At 47.6% G+C, this 12,073-nt stretch overlaps 1 protein-coding gene across 1 annotated transcript in view; it reads right to left on the minus strand.

Moving 5' to 3' along the window:
- The window catches only part of COPB1 (COPI coat complex subunit beta 1), an 821,662-nt gene that overhangs the window by 111,204 nt on the left and 698,385 nt on the right, over positions 1 to 12,073 (minus strand). The window contains exons 17-18 of the mRNA XM_069623734.1: positions 1,964 to 2,108; positions 1,254 to 1,373 (exon numbers count right to left, since the gene is read on the minus strand). Coding sequence (XP_069479835.1) covers positions 1,254 to 1,373; positions 1,964 to 2,108 — 265 coding nt within the window. The remainder of the gene's footprint in view (positions 1 to 1,253; positions 1,374 to 1,963; positions 2,109 to 12,073) is intronic.

The following is a 12,073-nucleotide window of genomic DNA, read 5'->3' on the forward strand; positions in this document are numbered from 1 at the left end:
AGTTTAAACAGGACCTGAGATAGGAGGCCGACTCGAACCAGGACAGTGGTGTCACTTTGTGTCGCAGTGTATGGGTGACAATCGTTGAAACTATCTTTCTTGCGTCTGGTCCACTGCCTAGAGGAGTGCTGCATCGGTTGGAGTTGCATTCATCGACAGGAACAGGTTCAACCAACATCTGTGTCTAACCGGGATATCTATGACTCCTGGTCTCTGGTGACCGGAACCAATGGCGGGAAAAAGACCTGCCGAGTCTGAAGAGAAACCGGAGTAGGGGCTTGGGGGTGAGTTTCAGTAATAGCAGCTTGCCCCACCTCCCCATCTCCACCTGTAAATGATTTGAACACTTTTAAAAGTTGTACCTTTGGCAATACTTGTTGCTGAAAGCTGGGGACAGTTTTATTAACAAGAATAGATACTTACCAGACTTCTGGAACTTATCTCCCATCCACAAGACCCTCTGCTTAACTTTTTTCTGGCTCACAAAACTACTGGAAACTATGAACTTATAGGGCACACAGCCCCAGTCAATTTAGAGTTGGACTTCTAAAGTTAGGGTTATATTTTGTGGACTGCCATTGCAAATCTAATCATTACCGTTGCTTTCAGTATTGGGGGCATTGTGTTTTTATTGCACTGGCTACTGGGACTGTATATATGTATTTTATTATTAGCTTGTGTGATAGTACTACTTGCTTGTAGTCAGTTTTACAGTGTTTGCTTGGCCATAAATATAGTAATTTTATAGCTACTTGTCTAAGTGTAATCCTTGTTTACTTATCTTGTGGTCTAATTGCGGACCGTTGACCAAGCTCAACCCTTCCTGAGACTTAGACTTGACCACTCTCCATGCTACCTTGATTTGTCTGGCTACAGCTCCAAGAGCTGTCCCTGGTCACCAACTAGGTTTGCCTCCTACACATCTGTCCACCAGGCCAGAGTGTAGATATCCAATCTAACAATATCCATGACCTAGCTATGCATATATTATAGTTTCAGATCTAGGTTTTCTTAACTTAAAATATATATGTTTCAGTAAGCATACATATGGCTTATAAAAAAGTACGCCTTCATAAACACAACATTTATCATAAACAAAGAAAAGCAGTGGTAAGGCAGTACAACTATAAATGATCTCATCGGCCACTGGTAACCAGTTAAAAGGAGTGACATTTGCAATATCTGAATTATTATTAAACCCTGCACTATAATCTCTGGTGCCATATCCGTTGCTTTGAAAAGTATTAACTTACCAATATTTCCAAAAATGATACCATTTTCAGTGGAAGCCACTTTAACGTTGGCCTTAATGTTAGCAAAATCATGAGGAGCAAGAGTTAAAGGAGAAGGTTTTTCCACTAGCTTCAAATCGCCTGTTAGAAAAAGAAAACCATATATATATATATAACTTCCAGAGAACCATAGTAAATCAGTAAAGGCAGCACACGAATTATAAATCTTACATGTGCTTTCATCAGTAGTTTTCAGAAAACAAAAATATGGTAGAATAAGATCTGTATTAAATTAGTTTGATAAATGTGTTGTGCGGCTAAATATTTAATGCAAGCAGTTAGATCTGGCATTATTTCACAGTATATAGAACAAATCTCAAAGAAAATGTTCGGGAGCAGATACAAGCTGCTTTACATACTACTGATATAAACCAGTCTTTAACCTCATACTTTGAAACCACTGCACATCATTTAGGGACTTGGCAGTCTTCCAACAACTGGAATCTTTATCACATTTTATAAACTTATAAATGCATTCAATGTTCAGGTCTATTATTCAAGATCAATGCCGCAAAACATGGAAATATTTGACTGAGCAGTAAAAAAAAAAAACCACTGCAGTGTCCTAACTGTGCAAAAATGCAGCTGTTACTCCAAATACTACAGAGCACATGTTTCTCAGTAATACAGAATGGATTTTAAAAAAACACTACAATAATAACCAGTCTCACCTAGCGTGGCCAGTTCCAATGTGCAGCTCTGTAATGTATCACTGGTCTGGTTGACTACAAGTACATCTAGGACAATGTCATACTGATTGACATGGACGTATGCTTCAGCATAGACTGGATCTGAGAAACCGGTAAGTTGAGTAACCTGAAGGATATAAAGGGAAAGCATGGGCAAGTTGTTTCGTATACACATTCTTTGGTGCATTGTCTGAATAATGAAGACATTATAGAACATTGCTTTCTTTCATTATGTTTTTTCTGTTGATATTTAAAAATAGTATTCTCTGAAGCACAAGCAATGCCCAACTGCTAATTGTTAAGGTAAGCCATGCTTTAACAATCCCTCAACCAACACAAAAGCATGAAAGAATAACAATATTTTGCAAGAAAGAACCAAATCCTCATCAAACCCCCTTAAAAAAACAAAAGACAGCGCACACGTAGCCACTGTCCGGAGTGAGGAGGCCGCGGGCAAAGAGGAGGCGGCGTCGCACAGGGGAAGAACCCGAGGCCATGCATCCGCGGTGCGTCGGGGCTTCCCGCCCCCGCCCTCGACACTTGGCGCGGGTCTGGCGGGGCGCGACTGGCGCAGCCCGACGCGGGAGAAGCCTGTATCAGAGAGGGCCACCGGCCCACAGAGCAACAACATCGCCGGGGGGCCGAGGCGGGAGCGTGCCCCCTGAACCCCCCCCCCCCCCGATCGCAGCAGACCGCAACCGGGAGTGATCCCAGGACCCCAGAGCTGGGAGAAAAGAGCAGTGACGGGGCCCTGGAAATTGGGTGCCCGCCTCCTCCCCACATTGAACAGACCTGCAGGCCACCAGGAGGCCATCGCCACACAGCGAGTCCCCCGCGACCCGTGGGGTCTGGGAGCTGGGGGGCCGACGCGGGAGCACGCCCCCCCAATACACACCCCTCCTCCACTATCACTAGAGGAGGGCATCGTGGGGCACTTGTGACTTTCTTTTGGAGTGGACCCACCCCCCCCCACTACAGCGAGGCCTGGGGATCACGGGAAGCCACGCGCTGAGGGTGAGGGCCCTCAGGCGACAGGGGGCCCCTCCACGCCACCCCCAGACTTGGGTGCCATCCAGAACAATATCCAGATGATTCTGGAGGAGATCCGCGGAGTGCCAAATTGGCGGACCTCACGACTAAAGTCATCACCTTGGCAGACCGAATGGAGGGAGTCGAAAACAATCAGCTCTCCACAACTCTCCTTGAGACCCAAATGGAAATCAGATTCCGAGACATGGAAAGACGCGAAGAACAACTCCGGCTCAAGGTGGACGATATGGAAAACAGGGAGAGAAGGAATAACCTTCGTATTTTTGGATTAGTGGAGGCCGAGGGTGAAACCACACAAGGCCTTGAGGGCAAAGTACACAACATCGTAAGGATTGTCTTGGGGGCGGATGCCGAAGGTTCGATCAAGTTTGACAGGGTCCATCGGGCAGGCGGAGGGGGCAGAGGCCCGCGTTCGGTCCTGGCCCGGCTACACTATTACAAGGACAAAGCTAAAATTCTGGAGAAAGCGAGGAACCTTGGCAATATTCAATACGGCGACTCCAGGGTGTCAATTTTTCAGGACCCATCAGCCCTCACCCTGTCAATGAGAAGGAAATGTGGGAACCTCACAAGATGGCTTCAGGGAAAGGGGGTCAGATACCGCTGGGGCCACCCCTACTATCTGGAATTTGAATGGCTGGGGGAGAAACATCGCTTGGTGTCTGAGGAAGACATTCAAAGGGCCACGGACGACCTGGTTGCCGACCAGGCGGGCCACTCCGGTGGCCAAGATGGAAGAGCCCGGGACCCCCAAGGGGCCCTGACAGATTGGAAAAGCTTAGCGGCAAATCTAAGGTCAAGGGGGCCCGGAAGTTTCGGAAAACCAGACACCCATCAACGACCTCCGAGGACCACCCAAAGCCATAACAGCATCGCCCTTCCGGAGGTTGAAGAAATCCTACGATGATCATCAATTCCAGGCTCTGGCAGTAAGGGGACCTGGGGCCCGGAGGTGCCACGGCTGGGCGCCACGTTGGCGCAGCAAGTGGCCCGCCGGTTTGGAGGGTGGGCAGAAGTTTACTAAATGTTGACTGTTTTGTTGTGGTGACCGACCCACGCAGGAAGTCCGAGTTCGGAGTTTACAGGCTGAGGCAGAGGTTCACGGTTCCAGAATTCCACCTCGGACATTTGCACCAAGGATTTGGTGGGGTAGACCTATATTGACTTTAAGAATTGAGATTCCCTAACACAAGAAAATCCCGGGGCTGGGGTTAGAGTCCTTGGTGGTTTGTTGACCAACCCCGACACTTGTTGGGGGGCGTGGACGAATGCCTTACATTGCAAGGGAAAGGGGGTTGGGGGGGAGGGGGAGGCTTGGGCCTGGGGGGGGGTGGAATGACCAGCGAGAGAGACGGGGAGGAAGGGGGGGAACCAGTTCAAATCACAGATATTTGCTTGGCAGCGGGCTCTGAAACGGAGATGTTATGAGTGGTTCAAGGTGCACAACCTAAAAGACGATAATGAAGAGAGGATAGGCACGCTGAACGTCAAGGGCCTTAACTCCCAAAATAAGAGGTCCCTTACGAGCAATATGTTCCGCAAACAACATCTAACAGTCCTCTTCCTACAAGAAACGCATTACAAACGGGGAAGAGAATCCAGAATTAAGGGGAAGGATATTGGTTGCAACTACTGGGCCTCACATGCCAGCTCCAAGAAGGAGGGGGTGGGTATTCTCCTGGGGAGGGTGCTCCATCTCACAGGAGTAGAAACCAAGAGAGGTTTTGGGGGTCGATTCTTAGGCGTCAAGGGGTTCTGTGAGGGACAACGCATCACCCTGGCCACCTTATACGCACCCAATTCAGGTCAAGTGCAGTTCCTCACTCGGAACTTTAATGTCATGGACGAATGGGCAGAAGGGGCCATGATACTTGGCGGGGACTTCAACCTGGTAGCTGACCCCCGTCTGGACTGGTGGTCTGCCAAGGGAGGGGTGCCGAAGAGGATTTCCAAGGATAATCTGGCCCTGCAGACCCTCTTGAGGGACCATTATTGGGTGGACGTCTGGCGCAAAGCATATCCGGGCCAGGGCGGTTTCACCTTTTTCTCTCCCCCACACTGTACCTACACTAGAATTGACCTGTTAATTTCCGAGGAGGGGAACGGGGTGGTTCAACAGCCGAGGGTGGAGGCCATAACGTGGTCGGATCATGAATTGCTCGTAGCTGACTGGTCACTGCCTGTCGCCCCAAGATCCTCGCGTTGGCGGTGCAACGACACGCTTCTTAGGGACCCCGTATTTCAGGATTTTATGAAGCAAGAAATGTTGGCTTATTTTGAGACGATCGACAATGGTGAGTCGGACATGTCCATGGTATGGGAAGCCGGAAAAGCCACTTTTAGGGGTCTCCTCATAGCAGAGGGCTCGAGGCGTAAACGGAAAAGGGGCCCGATTGAGGGCAAGCTCCGTGCGGAGTTGGGGGTCTTGCGGGCCAGACTGGGCGTTCCTGGGGTAGACCGAGATGCACTCCTGGAGGAGATGCAGGGCAAAAGACAAGAGCTACACACGGTTCTCATAGGGGAGGTTATTAGGAAAATGCAGTACACCAAGCAAAGATACTATTAACGGGGAGACAGGGTGGGGACTCTTTTGGCACAAAGGTCCCGGGCTGCAGGGTGGAAAGGGGGGTTGCCCAGCTTAGCGATGGGGAAGGTAGGATTCACGGGGGCCGAGAGAAAATAGCAGAATGCTTTGCCGACTATTACAGCAAACCTTATTCCAGGCAAACGGGCGAATCAATCATTGGAAGATATCTCCGCCTACCTGGCGGTACACCCCCTCCCCAAACTATCTGACGAGGATCTAGGGGCCCTCGAGGGGGAGATTTCAGAGGAGGAGGTGGAGGGTGCCATTAAGAGACTGAAGGCAGGAAAGGCACCTGGTGGGGACGGCTATCCAATCGGTCCTGGTGAAACCCTTGGCCAAATTGTTCAGATTAGGAGCCGAGACTCAGTTCCACCGACGTTTCTGCAAGCCCTCATCACCGTCATACCCAAGCCCGGTAAAGACCAGACAGAATGTGGGTCCTATAGACCCATCTCGCTCCTTAACTTAGATGCCAAGATTTTTACCAGAATCTTGGCCTCCAGACTTGAGAACTGCCTTCCACGCCTGATACACACGGACCAGGCGGGATTCGTCCTCAACAGGCAGGGCTCTGACAACGTACGGAAAACACTCCATATTGTTGCCGCAGTGGGGGTCCGGGACGAGGGCGCCCTTCTATTGGCTATCGATGAGGAGAAAGCCTTTGACAGGGTTAGCTGGGCTTTATGGGGGAGGTTTTCACATCTCTGGAGATGGGCCCTAGGTGGCTGGGGTGGATGGCCGCGCTTTACTCTTCCCCTTCGGCTAGAGTGGTGGCAAACGGGACAGAATCGAGAGAGTTCCCCCTCGAACGTGGCACAAGGCAGGGATGCCCCCTGTCCCCGCTAATTTATGCACTAGTAATGGAACCATGGGCAATCTCGGTCCGCAATGACGAGGCCATTAGGGGAGTACAGATGGGAGACATGCAATGCAAAATCTGCCTCTTCGCGGATGACGCCCTACTCTATGTCACCAGACCGTCCCAAACAGTCCCCCGGTTATTACAGGGCCTCTCGCGCTGTGGAGAGCTATCAGGGTATAAAGTCAACCTGGATAAATCAGTGGCGTTTATAGGTGGGAATCTGTCGGATCCGGAGATGGCCTTTGTGAAAGGGCTCCCCTTTAGATGGAGTGAAGAGGGATTCTGGTATTTGGGAGTGCAGATTACGCGTGATCTTGAGGAACTGTACACGGCCAACTTCCCCCCCCCCCTCTGGTCCACAATCAGAAGAGATGTAGAGAGGTGGGCAGGATTGGGGCTCTCCTGGATGACACGCCTCAACCTCATAAAAATGGTTCTCCTCCCAAAGTTTTAATTTCTCTTCCAAATGCTCCCGGTGCTGATCCCCAAGACCTTCTTTATAGAAGCAAAGCGAGTCCTTCTCAACTTCCTCTGGTCGGGCAAAAAGCATAGGATCTCCTACGAGGTGTTGACTAGGGCTAAGAAAGATGGGGGGTGGGTTATCCCGACCTGGAGACGTATCACAGAGCATCTCAGCTGAGGGTTTTGGTCGATCACTTCTCCCCAGATACGAAAAAACAATGGGTTGCTATGGACAATAGGCCCCTTGCCCCCGTCACAATAGAGGAATGGCTTTGGGTCCCAAGGAAGAAGATCCCCAGAAGCGTCTTGAATCATCCAATCTTGAAGGTGCTGTGGTCCCTGTGGAGGGAGGGAGGTTACTATCGGTGGCTCATAACGTGGCCATCCCCGCTTAGCTGCATTTGGGCCCCTCCCTTCTTGGCCAAAATAGCAGAGCCAGCGGCGTACCAGTCATGGTTTGAGGCAGGCCTTAGCAGGACGGGCCATCTTTGGGTGAGGGGTTCTATCCTGCCCTTAAGTGACCTTGAGGAGGCCCTGGGAATAGGTACCCTGTCCCCCTTTCGCTACCTCCAATTTAAGGGTGTCCTCACTGACCCATCCTGGGGCGACACCCTCAGGAGGGATCTCACGGATTTCGAAAAGCTTCTCCTATCTGCGAGGGGTTCTAAGGGGATAATATCTCACCTTTACAAGCTCTTCCTGTTCTCTGCCCCCAGGGATCCTCCACCGGCACGCACACAGTGGGGTAGGGACCTAGGAGAGGAGATTGATGATGAAAGATGGGCGGAGATGTGCAGGCAGGCCAATCGATCCACGGCCTCCCTCCAATATCGCCATCAAGCCCTCAAGATGCTACACCGATGGCACTACCCCCCGCAGAGGATTGCTAGGATGAAACCAGGATATGACCCACACTGCTGGAAATGTAGGACTGAGAGAGGGGATTACATCCACATGTGGTGGGGATGCCCAGTGGTCCAAAACTATTGGGAAAGGGTACTGGCCTGGATCAAAGGGGTGGACGGGGTTGAGCGGTCTTCCTGCCCTTGGCTCCTCCTCTTCGGAATCGACACTGGAGATGGTCAGGAGGGCACTCAGGACCATATGCTCCAGGTCATGTTGGTGGCAGCCAGATGCTGCCTGGCACAAAAATGGAAACACCCTGAAATGCCGGGGGAAAAAGCGTGGGTGACCAAGGTGCGGGCCATATATGACATGGAGTTTCTCACACACCTACTCGATGAGTCCAAGTCCAACATCGAGGAAATCTGGCTCCCCTTTTTTGACAAATATGGCCGATCAATTTAATGCTCTGTACCTGGGCTGGGGGTCTTTCCCCAGGGGCGCTGGACCATTGCCCACCGACCTGATCGTGAACTTCTCCCAGTTGGACCCATTACTTCGGCGCGCCAAGTGCACGGTGTAACGACACTTCTGTTTCAGAAAAGTCCGTCAAACAAGCAACAAGCAACTAATGAGAACTTGAGCTGTTAGGGGTGGGGGGAGTGACGGGGGAGGGGGAGGTGGGGTGTTACGATTGTTTTTTTGTTAATTCATGCTTACACATGCTATGTAATGTAATACATGAACGAAACTCAATAAAAATTGATTTTCAAAAAAAAAAAAAAAAAAAAAAAAGACAGCCTTGCATTCATAATGAATGGGTCTGGTCAGAAATTATAAATTCGTTTTCAGACATACTATGTTTGGCATTTATGTTAAAAACTCCTTAAAGCAATGACAGTATAAATTACCACCATGAGAAAGGTAGTTTGTACATATAGATTTACTTTTTTATCCTAGAACAAGAAATAAAGAAAGATATAGAAAGTTTCTTACCTGTAAGAAATGTTTCACAACCTGATCTATATTTTAAATTCAATGCGGTGTATATTCTTGCCCTTGGATCAAAAAACGTTCAGCAGTCAAAATGCTTTCCTATTACGACTAACAAATTGAATATTCTCTAGATAACCTTTATGCAAGACTCAAGATAGGAAGTCCCATAAACATTTAGACCAAAATGCAGACTGTCTTAAAGTGGAAAAACAAAAGACTCACCTTCTGTAACAATCCAATGCAATACAATCTAATGTATACACACTTTCTCCCAAAGAGTGAAATCTTTTAAAATAGCTCTAGGTATTAACAGCTCTAAAGTTCAACTAAGAGCTTCATAAAATCATGCATCTAAGACAGTACATAAGTTCCACTGGTAGTATAAGGCTGTGCAACCTGAGAATGTGGGTAGCATGGACAGAGCAGCCAGGCTTATTTTAGGAGGGAGAGAGGGCTGTAGCTTGGTACAAAGACATTTTAGCATACATACGGTCCAAAGAAACACAAACACTATGTATTGCAAAATTAAAGTGTTTATTTAAATACAAGTAGACCAAGATAATTCTTGTATAAGTAAGTACTAGATCATATAAGCATAATCATAAACAACTCAATACCTATGTTATGCAAATCAAGTTATAACCTTATTTAGAGGAGCAAGAAGCAAGTCAAAGGGAGTCAAACCTAAGGTTATACATTCAGGATAGTAATAAACTATTCTAGGGGAATAAGACAAGGTTAGACATACTTTTAGAATACAATCAGTATTTCAAGGGTAGTGGACCATGTCAGTCATGCAGTGACACTCGCATATAATAAACCAACCCTGTTACAAGTATACTCCTTGCAAAATTACTTTTTAGAACTCAGTTCAGAGTAGGTAAATCACTCATCATTGAGTAGCTTAAGGCCCCTCCAAAAAGTATAATTATGAACACAACTATTTTAGAAATCACTAAGCAAATCAGGGAAAGCAATATCCTATTACACTTTAAGAAAGACATAATGCATTTCAAGGTAAGTAATGGACTTATTGGTACAGAACTATCCGCTGCCTAATAGCCAGTTATACCAAATATACCTTTAAGACATGTACAATACAGTTTCTAAGATAAGTAAGAACTTCAGGAAACTATTTTAGAATGGCACAAATACAATTCAGGGAAACACAACCCAGGGTTACAAGTTTAGAAGAGCACCAGCTATTTAAGGTGAGTAAGGCCTATATATGTTTAAGAGGGGCTTGCCAGCAACTCAAAGACAATATTAACTCAAAGACTGTTTTAGAGCTGTTTAAAGCAGACCAGGGAAAGCAAACACTAATGATACACTTTAACAATGGCACAAGGTTATTCAAGGCAGGTAAACCCTATTGGGAAGCATTTACACTCGTTCAGTTAAGCAATGATAAAACAGTACCAACACTTACTTTTTAGAAGGGTGGAAACACCATTCCAAGATAGTAAACCAACCTATACACTTTTAGAGGGGCAGAATGCAACTCTAAGGTAAGCATAAACTTAATGACACTTTGTAACTTCTTACACAGCGATACAGTTACCACACTAACTTCTTTAGCAAGTAAGTCCTTACACTTGTTATACTTTCAAGACAGAATACTTTTCTAATCTAGTCCTTCCCTAGTATATTGCATGAGTTCTCTCAGAGGCAGACGAGGGACCCTATTGGTCTAGGTGCCAGCTGTAGGCAGGCTGAGAAGGGGTTTGGTTGCAGGAAAGTCAAAGTTCCAGAGGATATTGTCATTAACAAGTAAGTATTCACTTTCACAGTTAGTGAAGTGTTCGGGGACTTGTGAGAAAGCTTGCTATATGTGTTGCAGCATTAGGTGGGGGCAGGTGCTATGGGCAAACTCCCAAACACACGAATCACCCAATCAGCCTCAGAGGATGCACACCAGACTTAAGGTAAGTATTACCCAAGCCCACTCAGTACCTTAGGAGAAAAGAAGAGCTTTAGAGTGGCTGCCTTCAGGATGCAGCAGCAGAGGACCCGGTCCTTGGATTCCTGGTCTAGAGACAAAAGCACTGGACACTGGATGGGAACTTGGAGCAGCAGTCGTCAGAGGAGGCTTCCAGCAAAGGTTTCTTCACGTCTTGTGGACAAATCTGCCCAGAACTTCTCCAGAGGCACTATCCACTCACCAGAGCACAGGACTTCAGAATCAAAGAAGATCGACCGGGCCGTAAACGTCCCTTGTTGGAGCCAATAAAAAGGCACCAAAACCGCAGACTGAAACAAGACACCGAAGAAATCCGTGCTGAGGGTCCTCTCTTGCGACTGCTGCTATGAGATCCCCTTCAGAGTCTGTCCTTAAGTCACCAGACCAAGGAATCCGGAGAACGGGTCTGTCGCTGCTGCACAGTAGAGAATACAGCTGAATTTACTTCTTCTAACCCAAGGTACTTAAAAGGTAGAACTTACTTTAAGCCGGAGTCCCTCCAGTGTGAGTGTGAGAAGGTGTTTAGACGTTCACCCATACCTCTGGTCTGGGCTTGAGCCCTTTAGGGTGTCCTTCACAGAGTTCCGCTAGCCTGTCTTAAATGGCTGAGCATCTGTTATACTAGTGACTTAAGTTTCCTGAGCAACTTTGCTTATCCTGCTACTACATACGTCTTTTGTTCCACTCCTGTATTGACTTTTCGTAAGTTAGGGATTGGACTTTAAAAGAATTCAAAGCTCCGAAAAGGGTCACTATAGCATTGGGAGTTGCTACTGTGTGTAACCAACATTCTTCCTTCCTAAAGACTATCTGATGTGGTTTTAGTGACTAAATGCAATTACCATTTATCTGTAAAGCAATATGAGTGCACAGTAGTACCATTAATTGGGTAGAACTGTCATTAGTGTCAAACTCCAGACTGCTCTCATATAGAAGAACAAGTTACTTACCAAACTGGTAACGTTCTTTCAATGGGATTTTCCTCCGACGTATTCCTTATCTTTGATATCATCCATTCCAGCTTGCTGGCCTCCATCCATTCGAGCTTGCTGGCCTCGGATTTATTTTTTTCAGTAGAGGGTGCTGCGCGGCGACATCCCTCGAGTCTGTGTCCCTCGACAGCCTCCGTATCAGCGCCGACGTCATCATGAGTATAAATAGACTTGCGCAGCGTCCGTTGCTCAGTTCCGTTTTGAAGTTCAGATTTGCTCTGCATTAATTGGTTAGTAACCTTGAAGGAGCATAAGCTGCAACTACAAGGGAAGTTTTACTGCGGGGATGGATGGGAGGGGCGATAAGGAATACGTCGGAGGAACATCCCATCGAAAG

Source organism: Ambystoma mexicanum, chromosome 11 (genome assembly GCF_040938575.1).
Source record: "Ambystoma mexicanum isolate Mex_15411 chromosome 11, UKY_AmexF1_1, whole genome shotgun sequence".
In the NCBI taxonomy this organism is placed as follows: Eukaryota; Metazoa; Chordata; class Amphibia; order Caudata; family Ambystomatidae; genus Ambystoma; species Ambystoma mexicanum.